The sequence below is a fragment of the Fusarium tjaetaba genome (assembly GCF_013396195.1).
Source record: "Fusarium tjaetaba strain NRRL 66243 chromosome Unknown NRRL66243_c0000070, whole genome shotgun sequence".
Classification (NCBI taxonomy): Eukaryota; Fungi; Ascomycota; class Sordariomycetes; order Hypocreales; family Nectriaceae; genus Fusarium; species Fusarium tjaetaba.
The window spans coordinates 55,388-73,917 of NW_023501266.1; the positions used below are offsets into that span (position 1 = coordinate 55,388).

General features: G+C 50.6%; 4 protein-coding genes across 4 annotated transcripts; 3 read left to right on the top strand and 1 right to left on the bottom strand.

Moving 5' to 3' along the window:
• Nucleotides 1-580: 580 nt before the first annotated feature.
• FTJAE_3710 (catalase mono-functional heme-containing protein) lies at nucleotides 581-2,317 on the top strand (the record flags this gene model as incomplete). Its single annotated transcript, XM_037350038.1, has 5 exons — nucleotides 581-611; nucleotides 658-1,088; nucleotides 1,138-1,230; nucleotides 1,280-1,702; nucleotides 1,754-2,317. The coding sequence occupies 5 exons, from the start codon at nucleotides 581-583 to the stop codon at nucleotides 2,315-2,317; spliced, it is 1,542 nt and encodes a 513-aa protein (XP_037209124.1).
• Nucleotides 2,318-2,731: 414 nt separating this feature from the next.
• FTJAE_3711 (phosphotransferase enzyme family) lies at nucleotides 2,732-3,905 on the top strand (the record flags this gene model as incomplete). Its single annotated transcript, XM_037350039.1, has 3 exons — nucleotides 2,732-3,286; nucleotides 3,362-3,453; nucleotides 3,500-3,905. 3 exons carry the CDS (start codon nucleotides 2,732-2,734, stop codon nucleotides 3,903-3,905), a joined length of 1,053 nt encoding a protein of 350 aa, XP_037209125.1.
• Nucleotides 3,906-5,042: 1,137 nt separating this feature from the next.
• Nucleotides 5,043-5,355, top strand: FTJAE_3712 (uncharacterized protein; the record flags this gene model as incomplete). The annotated part of the gene is made up of 2 exons (XM_037350040.1): nucleotides 5,043-5,098; nucleotides 5,160-5,355. 2 exons carry the CDS (start codon nucleotides 5,043-5,045, stop codon nucleotides 5,353-5,355), a joined length of 252 nt encoding a protein of 83 aa, XP_037209126.1.
• Nucleotides 5,356-5,669: 314 nt separating this feature from the next.
• On the bottom strand, nucleotides 5,670-17,945 carry FTJAE_3713 (polyketide synthase; the record flags this gene model as incomplete). The annotated part of the gene is made up of 10 exons (XM_037350041.1): nucleotides 5,670-8,494; nucleotides 8,556-10,382; nucleotides 10,429-11,126; nucleotides 11,174-13,403; nucleotides 13,455-13,675; nucleotides 13,739-15,719; nucleotides 15,770-15,889; nucleotides 15,940-16,578; nucleotides 16,627-17,262; nucleotides 17,315-17,945. 10 exons carry the CDS (start codon nucleotides 17,943-17,945, stop codon nucleotides 5,670-5,672), a joined length of 11,808 nt encoding a protein of 3,935 aa, XP_037209127.1.
• Between the last annotated feature and the right edge of the window lie 585 nt (nucleotides 17,946-18,530).

Below are 18,530 nucleotides of genomic sequence, written 5' to 3' on the forward strand. Positions count from 1 at the left end.
ACTTCGGCACTTAACAGGCACAGCCAAACCCCCAAAACCCCCAAAGCGCCACAAAACCGCAGAATTCGCAAATCTTGCACAAAACCCGTCTTACAAAGAGCCTTACCAAGACGCCGAGTCAAGCCTCAAAGCGCCATAAACTGGGAAAGCTCGCATAACCCGGGCAAAACCCGTGTTACAAACAATATGACCAAAGATGCCGAGTCAGCTCCGGTAACCATTTCTAGAACAGCTTGGCTCGGGGTCCAGTTTTAGCGGCTCTTCGGCAGCATTTGCACTAGCTGTATACAGTAATACTACCGGCTTCACCGATCCACTGGCAAAGATTGCGGCTTAGAAAAGTATGTGCTGTGATTGGGCTTGCACGGGACTTGTTCGCGATAACCTCTATCTTATCGAAATCTTGGAACAAAGGCCCGCAGAGATGAGATCCATTTTCTTATCTGTCGGGGCGGGCTCGGCATTGACGATGCCGTAATGAGGAGTGGAAAATTTATCTTAAGGCTGGGAATTTCCTCGTTTCTTCCTCGTCATTGAAACTATTGTTCTTCTTCATTACGTTCGATTTCAGCTTTTCAAAATGTCTAATCCTGTGTATACTTTGACCGAGGGTATGCTTGAGACTCGAATATCTACTGGCACAGCTAACTAGTGTAGGTCAGCCTGTTCGCGACCCCTCAGTGAGCACTACCCTCCCCGTCTTTGGCGGCGGTGGTCTCACGACTCTTGGTGATACTCTTCTCCTTGAGACTCTGGCCCATTTCAGCCGAGAGCGCATTCCTGAGCGGCAAGTCTCCCATTTAATTCTACCTTCACTTGTCCATAAGGACTCAACTAACAGTCATGGCAGAGTCGTCCACGCCAAAGCTGCTGGTGCCTGGGGAGAGTTCGAGGTCACTAACCCTGAAATCGCTCAATTGACTTGCGCCAAGTTCCTCGACACCGCTGGCAAGAAGACCCAAGTCCTCTTCCGTCTCAGCACCACTGGTGGTGAGAAGGGCAGCGCCGATACTGTTCGCGATGTCCGAGGTTTCTCTGTCAAGTTCTTTACTGAGGAAGGAAACTACGACATTGTTGGGAACCATGTTGTAAGTCTCAATTCTGTGATTGATGTTAGTTCTTGAACTGATCCAGTAGCCTGTCTTCTTTGTCCGCGATCCCATGCGATTCCCTTCATTGAACCGCAGCCACAAGCGACATCCCGCCACCAACCGACCTGATGCTACCATGGTGAGCCGTCCGAGTCTGGTGATATGACTACACGATCTAATGTTCTTAGTTCTGGGACTTTCACGTCAACCAACCCGAGAGTGTACACACCCTGATGCACCTCTTCGGCAGCCGCGGCCTTCCCGACTCCATCCGCCGCGTCACTGGCTTCGGCGTCCACACCTTCAAGCTGATTGACGGCTCTGGCCGTCCCCGATACTGCAAATTCCACTTCCGTCCCGAGACTGGCCACACCAGCTTCGCTTCCGCTGAAGAAGCTGAGAAGAAAGCTGGTGCTAATGCTGATTACCATACTGAGGATCTTTGGAATGCTATTGCCCGAGGCGAGTATCCTGTCTGGAAGTTGTATGTTCAGATCATGGAGCCTGAGAGAGCTGAGACCTTTGGTCGGGCTTTGTTCGACATTACCAAGATTTGGTCTCATAAGGAGTTTCCTTTGATTGAGGTCGGAAAGATGACCCTGAACAAGAACGTAAGCTTATTATTGGATGACAAGGAGGAGCTGAGTGCTGATAAATTGTAGCCCGACAACTACTTCGCTGAGATTGAGCAAGCTGCCTTCTCACCATCGAACTTGGTTCCTGGTATCGCCATGACTCCCGATCCCATGCTTCAGGCTCGCATGTTCGCCTATCCCGACGCCCAGCGATACCGCCTCGGCTCCAACTACGCCCAACTCCCTCCCAACCGCCCTATCGTACCCGTCTACGCCCCCTTCGTCCGCGACGGTATCACCACCACCAAGAACTACGGTGGCGACCCCAACTACGTTCGAAGCACTCTCAGCCCCGGCGTCACCACCCAATCCATCACTCAGATCACACACCACGAGCGTATTGCTGCCAACGCACTGCTCGGTCTGAACGAGATCCCCGTTGACGATGAGGACTTTGTTCAGCCTCGGGATCTGTGGAGGAGAGTCTTTGATGATGCTGAGAAGGAGAAGTTTGTGGGTAATGTTGTTGGAAGCTTGGCTGGTACACCAACTCCTTTGAGGGAGGCTGTCGTTGCTATGTTTAGCAAGGTTGATGGTGAGATTGGTCAGCGGATGATGGCCAAGATCAAGGAGGACGCTACTCACCTTTAGACGTTGAGGAGTGTGAACTTATGGCTTAGACTTAATAAGATAGATCAGCGATAGACGTATAGATGCTTAGAATAGACCTCTTCGTTTCGAAAATCATAATAGTTGGTAATTACCGGGATATGCAACAGTTCAATTGTTCCTCGGACAACAGTATCTTATCGCATATCTCTCCAAGAATTCTTGCAAACCAATAGCGAGAAGGCAAGTCTGCCACTGATTCCTTGAGATCTTACACACCCCAAGGGAATGAGAGTCAGATGATGTCAGTGGTAATACTTGGCGTAATGCTGACTGCTGATCACCAACGACCGTCTATATAAGAAAGCCACTGGCCACGGAGGTTCTTACAGTCTACTTCTAATAGGCTCTGTAAAGTTTGCTGTACCAAGACCCTCTATAAGACCATCTATTACAATGACATCAACACTCCCTGATATCGACTCAAAAGTCCGAAAAGCACTAGAGGGAACTAAGTTTGAGGTCTCAGAACTCATGGAGATCACGGGTGGATCTGTCAATTGGATCTACAAAGCGAAACTTTTGAAGCCTCTGGATAACGGAGAGGAGGAGGTCCTAGTCAAGCACGGAGAGCGGTATATGGCGTCCAAGCCAGAGTCTGCGCTTCCTCCAATCCGTCGTGTTATTGAGACAGAGAGTCTCAAGATCCTGTCGAGCGTCTCATTATTCGACAATCGACCGAAAGAAACGTATAGTTTCATTGTACGAACACCAGAGCTATACCATTTTGACCCGACCAGCTCGACTCAGATATTGGAATCCATGCCTGATGGTATTCATTTAAAGGACTATGCCATTCAAAACTATGGCTCTCCAACGCCAGATGCATTTAAACCCCAGTGCCAGGAACTCGGAAAAGCAATTGGCAAATGGCTACAGGAGTTCGCCATATGGAGTGGACAACAAGTGCAACACCGAGACCTCGTCGCCCAGAACGCGTTTGGTCAACATGTGAGGCACATGGTGAACTAGGCATGGCTTCATGAACGGATCAATGAATATCCAAGAATACTTAAAGAGGCGAAGGATATCCTTACGCAAGTAGAGCAGATGGCCGCAGCAGAAAAAGAAGACACAGATAAGCTCCAGATTATCCATGGAGACTTTTGGACCGGAAAGTAAGTCCATGATCCTCTCTTGTGACTTGAAAGCTGACTTGGGCAGTGTTGTTCTCCCCGACGCTGCGATAAAAGAAGGCACGAAGATTCCGGTGTTTGTCGTGGACTGGGAAATGACGCAGCTGGGTCTGCCCAGTGTAGACGTTGGGCAAATGATCGCCGAAATGTACGCGTTGTCGCTATACAAGTCAGTCGACGCGGGGTTATGGATGATGGGAGGATTTATCGAAGGATATGGGGATATCAGTGAAGACTTTGCTTTTCGGACCGCTATACACGTTGGAACACATCTAGTTTGCGTTACTACTGACTTCCCAGCGTGGGGGCATGAGAACTACGCGAGAGTTGTTGAGGTTGGAAGAGATATCATTGTGCATGCTTGGGAGAAGGACCGTGACTGGTTCCAAAAGGGAGACTTGGCTTGTCTGTTCCAAAGCTACTCTTGCCAATGAAATTTTGGGGAGCATAGGGTGGCGGTTCTTTCTGGGTACTATAACCATCTTGTCAACCATACTCCCGAGTCCTGTGTCTCGCTGGTTGATGGTGCTTTGTCTGATTCTGTGATACTACTACCGAAAGTAACGTCATCCAGCCCATGGCGGAGCTCGAAGCTTCCACGGATCGAGAAATAGCCTGAGGATCAAGTAAATAGAGTGGCCTAGGCTCAACAAGCCTGAGCGCGGACAGGTCGAGGTCACACGGCTGATGATGAGGCGGGATGGAGTAGCAATAATGAGTGTAATGTGGAAAAAAAGTGTCTGTTCTTTATCGGGTAATCAATTGACCTGTTCCAAATCCTACATTTATGATATTAGCTCATATAATTAACACGAGGCGAACGAGTATCAAGAAAGGGAGTAGCTTAGGGATAACGGCCGTAGGGCGAAATAATAGAGCCGAGAAAGATTTATAGTTTAGGAGCGGCAAATTATGGAGTACGAGCCGCTGCTACCGTTACATAAAGCTGCAGGCATATACCCAGCCAGTTGGGACGGCTCACGTGCGCATTGACCTTAAGAAATTGGATGTCACTTACTCCTTTTACAAACTTGCAAAAGTTGGTGACATAGCGCCATGGTAGAGGCTGGGATACAGTACACTTTCACCAACTATGAATTATATGAACCAGTGACTGGAGGCCTATAATAAGAAAATAAAGGTTAGCTAGGCTTGAAACAGTAACTCTGCTATTAAGAGATGGCAACTGTAACGTGAAAAGGAGCAGCCTTACGAAACACATGGTACTGATCTCGATCTCGAACCATGAGAACTCAGTATGTAGTACTTGTCGGAACCCGGCGAGAAAGCAATTAAACTGGCGCTTTGGTATTTTCGGGTCGTATTGACATTTATTAAACGGCTGATGGTGTATGAGTGCCGAAGCTAAAATCCCGCCTTACCCGACTACGTGGTGCAACTTGTAAACTCTATTAAGTCCCCGGTGAACTATGTGTAGGCAGGGTACTAAGGATACGGGCTGGAATATGTCACCCCTTATCTTATAAATATAGATAATAACTGCTGGAAATGACTTTCAAGAACAACAACACTGACCCTAAACTCCTTCAAAAATTCCATCAAGAAGAACAATGTTGATCTTCAAGTCCATCATCCTTTCTTGTCTCCTTTTCGGAGCTGTTCAAGGGTAAGTAGACACACCATACTAGATGTAAAGGGAGCCTAGCTAATATGCTGCGACTTATAAGACTTACTGCTGAACAGAAGGCCACGGATCCAAAGAACCATAAGCCAACAGATCAGCCACATCTCGCAAAGCGTTCAGTGACGACGGATCACGCGAAACTGGCACGACGTACGATCGACAAGCCTAGCAAGCCGACTATTCACCCGAGACTGGTAGAGCACTTGATGCATGAGCGTTTCAATGAATCTCTTGCCTAATAAGGGACAGATAGTTCTCACATAGTGAGTGTTGAAGGGCTAAGATGTTTAAGTTAGGATGACTAACTGAGTTGAGGTTGCGACACTGTTGGCTTGTCAAAAAGTGGTTGTGAAGAAGAGGGTAGCCTGGGTGATTCTGGCAAGAATTATTAATTCATATTGTACATTGAACAAGTCTTTGTTATAAGATAGCGGCCAGGATGCCTTTAATTGTTTATGAAACATGGCTTCTTGTGAAATGATCTATAATAAACTGTTGCAATCTAATTGTGTACCGGACCTAATAAATGAAGTAAATTGTCGAAATAGCATCCTCAACGCCTTGAAACCAAGTGACCCTCACCCGAACCCATGACCAAATTCTGAGACGCAAGGAAATAAGAAAAACCAGCCTTCTTCGCCTTGCCAAACCAGTCTAAAATGGAAATACTAGGAAGCTTGTTCAAACTATCGTCAGCGCGCACAACGGCTGCAAAATCCTCCACGGAAGCGCGTTGATGTGCTTCATGTTGCACAACGTTGTATCCTTCTCCCCCAGCAGTCGAGCTTAGCACAGCGTCTTGGATGTCATTGACGATGACATCGGTAGGGAGTACATCTACTGAGCCAGTGACACCCTCGAAAGATGGTCGGACGCCGAGAGACTTGACGATGCTGAAGAGTTCCTCGACGATCGAGCCTTGATCTGCTTTTGGTTGCGACGTGTTGCTCTTGGTCGGACGGTGTGCGTAGACGGGAATGCCGATTGAACTAGTAGCGTTTCGCAGCAATGTCTCTGAAGCCCACTTTGTAGCCACGTAACCATCGCTACCATCAGTCGGCGGTGTCTGATCATCTCCCTCATACGTCTTGACAGCTCCAGATGACAAGAAGTGCACTGGTATCGAGCGGCCAGAAGAAGCGGCGAACCTCACCAACTCTTTCACGGAGTCCACGTTATCTGGTTTGAGAACTTCGTATCTGTCCCAGAAAGACCGATTGGCTGCAGAGTGAATGATCACATCTGTTTCCTCAGTAAGACGAGAGTAAGTTGAGTCGGAAAGGCCAAGGTTGGGCTTCGAAAGGTCGCTCTCGATAACTCTGACTTTGCTGCTTGAGCTCGTACTCAGCTTTTCGTTGTTCACTGAGCGTACCAGGCAATGAATGCGAGTAACTCGAGGATCTTCGACGAGGGCTGGTACGAGATGACGACCGAGGTAACCCGCGGAGCCAGTAAGAAGGACCGTGATGTCGGTAATCTTGTTCACAGGACGCAACGCTGCATCCCTTTGAAGATCATCTGGAAGCACGGTCTCTCGGTCCCAATCAATCACACCTACAGATCCACAGCTCTCAAGGACAACAGCCATTGCACCGAGCGTACTAGCGCCCATAAGCGCAACTAGCTTCGGCGCCGTCTTGAAAGTCTGTCGCAGCAACGCCTGCAGCTTCACCAGAAGGATTGAGTTCCCTCCAATGAGGAAGAAGTCAGACTCTGGGGTAAGAGACCCAGGATCAAGAGGCAAGACTCGACGCCAAAGCTCACTCAGTGTTCGTTCAGCGAAAGTTAGAGCTCCAGAGTCGTGGGAGGCGGAGATCTGGACGGGCATTTCTTGAATGGCCTTTATGTCGATCTTGAGATGGGCGGTTCGTGGAATGTCGGAAAGGATCTGGAAGACGGAAGGGCGCATGTAGGGAGGGAGAGGAAGGGTTTGAAGGAGGGCTTTCATGATGCTTTCTCGATTATGCTCTGGGAATTCGGGAGCAAAGACAACATGGGCTGCGAGGTAGCGACCCTCCTCAGTGCCTCGCAGGGTAACTACTGCGTGAGAGAGTGCGCCAGCCGAGTGACTGATGATAGTCTTTTCCACTTCATCTAACTCGACTCGGAACCCTCGAAGCTTGATCATGTTGCTGCCTTCAAGGCGACCATCACAGAACAGCAAACCGTCATGACACAGACGCCCACGATCTCCACTGCGATATACCTTTCCACCAGTTCCGAAGAAACTGTCCGGCAAGAACTTGTCTTTGGTGGAGTCAGGCATGTTGAGATAGCCAGAGACGATACATGGGCCACCGAGGACAATCTCACCCTGGACACCAAGAGGAACAGGGCGCATCTTCTCATCGACGATGCAGACGGAGAAGCCAGGCATGGGGTAACCTGCTGGAAGGGGATCTGGAAGATCAGGGTCTGTGTACTTGAGGTCAATGCGATGGGAGAGGATTGTCGTCTCAGCTGGTCCATAGCCATTGAAGACGTGAAGATTCTTTAGGTTCAACGTTCCAAACTCGCGGGCAAGTTTGTGGCTCATCGCTTCGCCGCCAGAAAAAGCATATTTCCACGAAGTGCATTGTCGTAGGGTACTGGTACTGTATCTGAGCCACAGATCATACTCAGAAGGTGTAGCAGTAGTGTATGTAACACCCTCTCTGATCATGATCTTGCTGATCTCATCGGGATCGCCTCTCTTGCTTGCTGGTACGATGCAGAGGCATCCACCATTCGCCAAAGCAGCCACGGTCTGATCAAGTGAAAAGTCGAAACTGAAGGGACTCTGCTGAAGTACCACGAGATTCTCATCCGGTTTGGAGAAAGTCTTGCTTGAGACTTCGGCGTAGGACATGAGATTGGTATGTGTCATCATGAGACCCTTGGGCTCACCTGTAGAGCCGCTAGTGAAGAGAATAACAGCGAGAGATCCAACTTTTGCACGGTTCGGCTCTTTGAACTCCTGATCCACCACATTGGATAGTCGAAGCTGGGTAATGAACTTGGCGCCAATGAGCTCAACCTTGTCATCAGTGGTATGATCCGTGATGATGACCGAAGGCCGAGAGGCTTTGACGATGCTAGTCAAACGAGGAATGGAGTTGCGTAGATCGAGAGGAACGTAGACTGCTCCAGCTTTGAAGATGGCGAGGAGGGAGCAGATCCAGTCGGAGGAGGGTTCTTGGAAGACTCCGACTACTGTGCCTTGAGTAGTTCCAGCGTCGATGAGTGCTTGGGCGATGGAGTCGATGCGCTTGCCCATTTGCTCATACGTGAGTACGGCACCATTACCGTCCTTGAGAGCGACTTTGGTAGTGTTGGTCTGGATGATCTGGTCAAGGTGATGGCTGATGGTTGACTGCCACTTTGGTTGAAAGTCAGGTGCTAATAAAATGGTCAGTACCTGCTACTCTACACCAAGAGCTGGGAGATGGAAGTGACTTACCCTTTCCGGCATCTAAAGCGACCTGTATATCATCCTTCGACCACGCTGGCGCAGCATCGGCAGCCTTGTTAGTCCCTTGGACCATGTACTCCAACACACTCAAGTACGAGCGAAGTAGAAGCGCAGTGTGCTCCTCAGAGTAAAGCTGCTTCTGAAGTCTCAAACCCAAAATAGTATCACTCGTGATATTCTCGTTAACCTCCAAGGCAATGTCATATCCCGTCCCAGCATTATGCCACTTCTCCCCATGGAGCTTGCAGCCTCCCCACGACGATCGTTCCTGAACAACCTGTCTATAGTCCATGAAGACCTGGAATATAGGCGTGTACTTGTCAGATCTCGGAACGTTTAGTTCCCGAAGAAGAACGTCAAAGGGCAGCTGGGAGTGCTGAAGTGCTCCGTATGCTGTGTCGCGAGCTGTCTGGATGATGGAGCCGAGTTGAGTACCGCGCCTCTTTCGGCGGAAGCGTAGAGGGAGGAGGTTTAGGAAGAAGCCGAGACTGCCCATGAACTTCTTATCGCCGCGATTGGCGTCGGCGATACCGATGAAGACTTCTTCTGCGTTAGGAAGGAGTGTGAAGAGAAGAAGCTCCAAGGCCGCAAGGTAGACATGGAATGAAGTTGAGAGATTGACGCGGGCGAGTTGTCGAACCTTGGTAGCTAGTTCTGTATTAATACTAATCTTGGCGAAATGTTGAGAATATTCGTTGGCGAGCTGTCTCGCAGAGCTGATAGCGAAGGGAAAAAGCTGAATAGGGGTGAACTCTTTGGGAAAGTTTCGTCGATAGTACTCAATGGACTTTGCGAGATCCCCATTTGCATACATCTGTCGTTGCTGAAGTGCAAAGGATCGATACTGTGACTCGACTGGAAGAGAAGGGAGCGTGTGCTTTGTGTAAGCAACTTCAAGGTCCTTGAAGAACACACTGAAGCTGTATCCATCGATGTAAATGTGATGCATACCCAACAAAAGAAAATGAACATTATCCGATAACGACAGTAAAGTGATTTTGACTCCTTCACCACTACTCAAATCCCACTCCTCATCATGAAGCTTCTTCAACTCCATCTCCGCTTCACCCTCGTCAACGACCTTCTTCGTCGACAACTTAAGTTCCGCAGGGTTAATACCCTGCAAAGGCGTCCTCTCATCACCATCATCACCCCAAAAGAACCTCGTCCTCAAAATCTCATGCCGTTCCGCAACGAGATTCACAGCCTTCTCCAGAGCCTGCAGGCGGATCTGGCCCGTGAGCTTCAACATGACAGCCATGTTGAACGCCCTCTTGTCGACGAGGTAATCGTTTAGAAACCAGAAGCCTGCTTGACCGTAGGACATGATGCTGGACAGCTCGTTAGGAAAGGTCTTTAGGGGAGTGGAGTTGTCCGTACTGTCTTCCGCTTTAGCAGGTTCTTGGCTCTCCATTGACGTGAGGGGCGTGTCGATTGGTGAGCGGGAGGAGTCTGAGCCGGTTTGCTGCTTGCTATCGTCACTTGTGCTGTGGGAGCTCTCTGGAGGTGTGACGCGGGTTGTTTGAAGGGTGGGCTTGGGGGGTTGAATGGTTGTCGCGCTGCCTGCTTCGAGGGAGGAAACGTCGAGGATGGAGTCGGAGATGAGGTTGAGAGATTCTTCGATGAGGTCGGGAACGGACATTCCACCGAGGATCTTGAGGACAGGAATGTCAACGTCGAGTTCTTTGATGAACCAAGAGCGGATTTCGACGGCCATCAAAGAGTCAACACCTTGTTCGACAAGGGTGACCTTTTCGTTGATGATCTCATCTGGCCCAACAGCCAACACACGTCGAAGCCGAACAATGAACGAATCTTATACCATTAGCACTGATCAATAGAGTTTGTGGAGAAAACATACCTTTGATGATAGCCACGGCGTCAGCTCTGGTCTTGACATCAGACAACTGTACCCTCACAGGCACAGTAGATGTCTTTCCAGCATAAGCCTGCGTATCCAAATGCTCCATAAGGAAATGTCCAAACTTGACGTCCTTCAAGTACTGATCACCTGCCTGAGCATCCTCATAGATAGGTGTGACACCCGTCACAAGCTCACAAACCTCATCGCACTCAGGTCTTCCAAGAACAATGGCCTCGGCAAACAGCTTCTGCAGGTCCTGTTCCGACATCGGTCTGTAGCCCATCTTGATAAAAGTATCCTCACTCAGATCCTCAGCTCTCTCGACGTAGCCTAGACCGATGATGGAGCTGATGTCAATGGAAGAAGCAGCAACACCGCGTTTCTTGCGCTGTGCTGCGAGGGCGTTCATGAACATGTTACCGGCGATGTAGTTGCTCTGACCGCTGTTGCCCATGACGGCGGTGGTGGAGGAGAAGAAGATGAAGAAGTCGAGGGGTGTGTCGTAGAACATCTCGTCGAGGAGCTGAGAGCCTAGAACCTTGGGTTTAAGAACTTTCATGAAGTCTTCGTAGGACATCTTGTCGAAGAGCGCGTCTCGAAGGACCATGGCGCCGTTGACGACACCAGCGATAGGAGGGAGGGTCTTCTTGACGATGTCGACACATGTGTGGAGTGAGTCGCGATCGGTGACGTCCCTGGTCTTGTCAGTATTGTTTAGAATGGTGGCTCGAGGGGCACTTACATAGGGAGAACCGTGACTCTAGCGCCCATAGCAGTCATTTCGTCAAGGAAGTGTTGAGATACGTCGGGACGACGACTGGTAAGGACAATGCTTCGAGCTCCTTGCTTGATCATCCACTTGCAAAGCGATTGGCCAAGCTCACCTGATAGACCAACGAGAAGGAAGGTCTTGTCAGCCTGGAAGATTCTCCCATCGTCGATGGGACGAACAGAGGCCGTGATGGAGGACTCAGTACAGTCGACGACAGCGAAGCGGACTTCAGCTGCACTGACACCTGATATGTCCTTTAGAGAGATCAGGCTTGCGTCAATAGCTGTGCTTGAGAGCGACTTGGCTTCGTAAAAGGCTCGGTTGAACACAATGGAGACGTCTTCCTTGGAGACGGACTTACGAATCTCCTTGCCTGACTCGAAGAGGCGCTCTGAGTTGATGGTCTCACAGTATCGAGGGAGGCATGAAGAGATGACGAGACCAGTGTCCTTCGCGTTAACGTCCTGCGATAAGTTGATGAACCTGGTAGCTGACTTGGGCATAAGTGCCTTGATGACACGCTCAGGCAGGTGGCTGTTGATGTACTGCCATCCCTTCGCGTTATGATTATCAGAAGTAGTGAAGAAGACAGTAACAGAAGACTCCTGAGCGAGAACTTCCAAGGCAGAAGCAAGATGAGAGGGAGCGTCATGGGCGACAAGAGTCTCCTCGGCGGACACATGGTTGAGGATGCTAGAGGCAATCAGGAAAGCAGACACGTTGGCTAGCGTATCAACTGCATCGAGCTCCCCGAGGGGAATGCACCAATCTACTGGGACAGAAACAGGAGACTCGGCGATGTGGGTGGCAGCGAGAACTCGCTCGCCAGAGGCTGTGTCGATACCAACGCAAGCCATCAAGCTGACACCGGGAGTAACGCTGACAGAAGCAGGTGAGAAATGCGTGATGCGAATGGTCTTCATCTTGGCAGAGAATGGCAGTTCCTCCGGGATATGAAGAGGAGAAGCATGCTGTACCTCCCACTTGCCTTCACTCTCAGAGAACACAATCTTATCATTCTCAAGGTTCCCATCCTTGGTGACATTGCGGCGATCGGCGTTGTATCGTGCGTTTCCAGAGCCATAGGGATACAGTCGTGGAATGATGCTCGTGTCATCCTCAATGTAAATCTCAGGCTCCAAAGACCAGAGCAGCTCCTCTGATCGAAGCTCCTTGGACCACTTATCCAACAGCTCCAGTCTCAGAAGATGGTCTACAATGAGTTCGGGGGTACGGTCGGTTACTGTCTTGATGTCGAGGGCTTGGAGAGTGATGTTGGGGTACTCGAAGCGCATACAGCGACCGACCCCAGTGGTCATGTAAGAGTGAGGGTTCTCAGCTCTAGCGCCAGAAGTAACCCAGAGGATGCTACCGGCTTGCTTCCACAAGGTCCTCAGAGCCTCGAACTTCGCAGAAGTCATGTTGGCAAACACTGGCTCGTCGAGCTCAGTGAGAGACAGGACGGTGCAGGAGTCTGTAAGGCCATTGGTGTTAAGCTCCTCGATAGATTTGAAACGTGCGATGTTGGTGTACTTTGGTCTGAGACGTCGAGAAATCTGCTCGCAGATCCTGTGAACCTTGAGGGTCTCTCCGCCAACGATTGCTAGCTCTGAAGACTTGGTCTCAGGAAGATCGGAGAGATAGTTCAAGGGCGATCGAAGAATCTCTACTCGCTCATCGAGAGCCTGAGCACAGAAGACATGCCCCGGAAGGATCTTGTGAACAGGCGGCGTGGTAGTATCAATACCACCAAACCCACACTTCCAAAGCAAAGAATCCCACTGCGGTAGTGTAAGAGTAGGACCCCACCTTCGACCATCGTCTACACCAAGCCACCAGCCAGGAAGACCACCCATAGGTAGCCCAACACGTAAACAGTCGTTGTTAACGGTCTCAAGAATGATGAGGAAACCACCAGGCTTGAGGAAACTTCTCACATGCTTCATCATGTCCTCTAACTCCGAAGTAGCGTGGAGAACGTTGGAAGCGAGAATGAGGTCATATGTCCCTTCAGTAAAACCCTGGGAGCCAGGGCTCATGTTCATGTCGAAGGTTTTGAAGATCATTCGATCGGCGTAGTCTTTGAAGCGTTCTTGGGCTGTGTCGAAGAAACCGCCTGAGACGTCGGTGTAGGTGTATGTTGAGAAGGCTGAGCCTAGACGGGGGAGGATCTCTCGGGTTACACCACCAGTTCCGGCACCTGAGTCATGTTAGTATAAGAACACAGTGGGTATGGAAGGGCTGTTCGTACCAATCTCGAGGATGTTCATGCGAGGGTATCGGTGTGCGATCTGAGCTGTCATGTGCGCGATGTACTTGTTCACAAGATCAAGACCAAACCCTTCCTCGTAAACATCGTCAAGCATGTTATCCTTTGTCATGTACTCAAGGATGTTGCCGCTGTCGCGAATGACCTGAGGCAGATTCTCGCCGACTGACTCTGAAAGGCGAACATCTACAGCTTCATAACGCCTGTCGAGTAATTAGTTATGTTTCTCTGGCCCAAGGCTGCCCTCAGACTATCGCTATACTTACTTCTTGATAAGCTCTTTGATCTCTTCATGGGTATCCTTCTGAGCACTCGAGGGGACGTGAGGATTCTTTTCGTTGTTAACCTGACTGACGACATGCGCTGCCCAGTCTAGAAGATATCGGTAGTGAGGAAGGGTATTGGCCTTCTCCTCCGGAGTAATAGTCTCGACCAGTCGACGGAGGTAGTAAAAGGCAATACGCTCAGAGTCAAGAGCTATCCTTTTTTCTTCCTCTTCGAAGACATACTCAGCAGCCGTGAGCTCACCATCAGGGTTAGCAAGTCTGTAGTCAAAGCGAGAGAACAACACGGCATCGTTCTCTGGAGTAGCAGGCGAGAAAGGTACAATCTCCATGCCTTCGATCTGGAGGAAGGTATCGCCAGTCTCCTCAGAGAGCAGGTCCAGTTCAACAACGATCTTGTCGGCCTTGGTCTCCTCGATAGCGACGGACTGGTACTGGAACCCCTTCTGCTTTCCGACACCGGCAGAGGTGAAGTAGGGGTTGATGACAATGGAGCGGAAGCTGGTAGGCAGGTGAAGAGCCCACATGCGCTGATCACCCGGACAGCAAAGTGCGACGAAGGTGGTCTGGAGAGCAGTATCTAGCATACCAGGGTGAACAAGCAGCTGATCCTCCCACTCTGAGCCAGACTGGTCTTCCAGAGTACCTGTCGCATAGTTTGCCTTTCGGCGGATGCTGGTGGTGCCGTGGAAGGGCCAGGAGTAGTTATATCCCAGACGGCCGAGGAAGTCGTAGAACCTTTCAACCTCAACCTCACGAAGATTAAAGTCGTCGACTTTGATGTTGGGGAGCTGGTGAGGGGTTGGTGCAGAGAGCGAGGCCCTGATGTGAGCTGTTGCGTTGAGAACCATGCTTGTCGTATGATTCTGAGGATGGCCCGAGTAGCATGAGAACTCAGCTTCAATGTCCTTCTCAGAGCGGTTGATTATTCGCAGATCAAAGGTTGACTCGACACTTGCGTCATCATCGCCGAAAGCAAGGGCTCGACCGACGCGAAGATCCTCAATGGTGACAAGCCCGAGACTTGACTCTGCGACAATGTTGAGGGCCTCAACAGCCATCGAGATGTACCCAGTAGCAGGGAAGATGATCTGACCCTGGATCTGATGGCCGTGCAGCCAAGGGATCTCCTTAGGATTCAGGACGTTGCGCCAATGAATCGTGTCTGATGTCTCACGATCATGGCATCGTCTTCCTAGAATGGGATGAGGAGCTTCCCGCATACTGTTGTACCAGCCAGATACCCTAGACATGGACATGAACTGTCTTGCATGATCGAAGGGATAGTTGGGGAGGTCATGGATGAAACATGGGACAGTCTTGGAGTCGGATGCGACCTTCTCGAAGCGCTCAAAGGTCACCGATCCAGCACCGAGTTGAGTCCAGATGAAGCCAAGACCGTTGGAGAACTGCTGGATGTCATCCTTGCCGCGACCCAGGACACCAGAGTAAGGAGGTCGATCTCCAATCATGTCTTCGAGAGTGTCGAGGCAGGGAGTCTTGAGTACTGGATGAGGGCCAACTTCGATGACCAGATCATACGGACCGCCTTCCTGCCAAGCATTCTCAACAGCAGGAGAGAACAGAACAGCGCTGGTCATGTTATCAACCCAATACTGCGGAGTCAGTAGCTCAGCAGTCATGACCTGTCCTTCGTGAACACTGGAGTACCATTTTGTCGAAGTAGGAGTAGCGCTCTCGATTTGACATCTCTCCATCGCGTCGAGGTATGGCTTAGCACATGGCAGGACATGAGCCGAGTGATAGGCTGTGTCGACCTTCAATTGACGAGCGAACTTGCCTTCATCTTTGAAGGTCTCGATAGCTTCCACGATAGCATCCTCGTCACCGGAGAGCGTGATGCTGGATGACGAGTTTCTGGCGGCGACTTGGATGCGGCCTTCGAAAGCATCGAGTTCACACAACTCTGATGCGTCGTCAAAGGTAGTTCCGACTGCCATCACTGGGAAATCATGTTAACGAGAATCTTGAGGAGGTTGGGTAGCTACCTACTGGCGCCTTTGCGACCGTTGGGGGACTGAGCGAGCTTGGCGTAGAGACCTCTGTAGTAGGCGACTCGGATGGCATCTCGTGCTGTAAGTAGCCCAGCCGCATAAGCAGCTCCAATCTCACCTGGTCTTCCTGTTAGTAATTGTCATAAGAAATGAGATGGGTTCACGAACCAGAAGAATGGCCAACAACACCGGAGAGCTCAACACCAGCCTGTCGAAGAAGATCAACCAAAACAACCTGCACAGCAGTGCACAAAGGCTGGGAAATAGCAGCCTCAGCGATCCGCGAAGACTTTGAGTCCGCAAGGATCATCTCACGCAGAGTCCAAGAAGGTCGGTCGTCCTTGGGAAGGCTCGACAATGCCTCGTCAAGCTCAGAAAGTCGCTTTGATGCAAATGCAGACTCTTCGATAAGTCTCGCGCCCATTCGTGGCCATTGCGCTCCCTGACCTGTGAACACACCCATGATCTGCGGTGAAGCCTTGCTGACCTGGCGGACTCCGATGGTGCTGGCTTGTTCGCCGTTTTCGATGGCGTCGAGCTGGGTGTAGGCGTCTTCTGTGGAGGAGGCCGTGATGGCGACGCGGTAGGCAAGGGTTGAGCGTCTTGTTTGAAGGGTGTATGCGAGGTCTTTCAGAGATAGCTGTGGGTTTGACTTGAGATACTCTGAATAAGAGGAGAGTAGAGATCGTAGAGATGGCTCGGATGAGGCGGAAAAGGTCAATGGGCTGAACAGTGGGCCAGGCACGCTGTCTGTAGTGCTGGGTTCGTAGGCCTCGATAATGGCATGAGCATTAGTACCACCAAAACCTATAATGTATTAGTACAAACACAAAGTCCTTGATGAGTAGTTCTCACCAAAGCTGTTGATGCTAGCTCGTCGAGGTTGACCCTGATACGTTTCAGGCCATGCAATAGCCTTTGTCGGAACCTCCAAGTTGTCATAAAACGGCTTGATCTTTGGATTCAGGACATCAAAGTGCATATTCGGTGGAATAATCTTGTTCTGAATAGCAAGCGCCGTCCCAATCAAGCTCGCAAGCCCAGCCGTACCCTCCGTATGCCCCAGCACAGTTTTGATCGACCCCACATAAAGCTTATCATCCTTGACGTCCGAGTAGAACGCCCGGTAGATAGCTTCAGCCTCACGGGGGTCGCCAGCCGGTGTTCCTGTACCGTGGGCATGGAAGAACTGGGGCCGGTCCTCGGGCTTGTTGATGTCAAGACCAGCGCGGGCGTACGTGCAGCGGATGAGGTCTGCTTGGGCTGTGGCGCTGGGCATGGTGAGACCTGGGGTGCGGCCGTCTTGATTGACGCCCGTGGCGCGGATGACACAGTCGATGTGGTCGTTGTCGCGGATCGCGGCGCTGAGAGGCTTGAGCACGACAGCGGCGATGCCTTCTCCTCGGGCGTAGCCATTTACATCCTGATCCCACATTTTGGACCTACCTGATGGGGACAGCATGGATAGCTTGCTCTCAGCGACATACATGCCTAGTTGATCAGTCATCCTGAAGTTGAGTATTGATCGGTTTGGAGGGCATACCTGGGGTGAGAATGAGATTGGCTCCAGCTGCAATCGCGACTTCGGACTCTCCACTTCTCAGCGTCTGGATAGCCTGATGAACAGCTACCAAACTTGACGAACAAGCGGTATCGATCGTCATAGATGGACCATGCCAGTCGAAAAAGTACGAAATACGATTCGACATGATACTCCTCGCCATACCGGTAGCACCATACTGCGGAAACACCTCCAAGTCACGCGTGAGAATACCGTTCCAATCATCGCACATGACACCAACATAAACAGAAGTAGACGACCCACGAAGTCCTTCAATTGTCTGACCAGAAGCACAGAGGCCCTGATACACAACCTCCATGAGCAGTCTCTGCTGGGGATCGATAGCCTCAGCCTCACCAGGTTGGATATTGAAGAAGTTGTTGTCAAAGCTAGCAGGGTCCTCGTTGAGGAAGTACGAGTGGCGCACGTTGGTGGTGCCGTGGTGCTTGGAGTCAGCGTGGTAAAAGGCATCAGCGTTGTAGCGGTTGGAGGGGACCTTGGTGAGCAGATCGCGGGGAGCTTTGAGGAGATCCCAGAGTTTGGAGGGGGAGGAGGAATCTCCTGGGAAGCGGCATGCGCTGCCGATGATGGCAATTGGCTCGTTGTCAGACATGGTGGAAGGGATTTTGAAGGTGGTGAGAGACGATGATGGGTCGCTGTGTGCAATGTTGAGATTGATCGAGCAATTGACCAGTTGAGTTTGTGCTTGAGCTTTTGAGTAGGACAGAGCGAAGTGCTGTTCCTTATATCAGAAGCACATCGGCTCACGATGCTGATGCCGGTGTTATTCGGTCTAGGAGACAAAAGGTGCTCGGGGCCTTGATCCTAGATGACAAAATATCTCGCTTACATTTTGCCAACTTCGACTTGAAACCTATCATGAGATCCGATGTGTTCTTGCTCCCCGAGGTCGGTTCAACTGCGCAACAACGAGCCCTGTTACTTGGTTTCATGGTAACAGTATCTCTATTGATTGGTGGTACAACTGTTCTGAATCAACATAATTCCTCTGTTGGGAAGGTCGAACGAATCCTGCTCGGACAATTTCGGTAGCGGAGTAGCAGGCCAATATGCGATGTAAGCATCGCAAGTTGGCCGGACTTTTTCGGTTTGCTTGGTCGGCGACCGAACACGGAGTAGTCTGACTGATATTGCTTAGAAATCGACTGGGACGGTCAATGAATTGTACAGTCTCAAG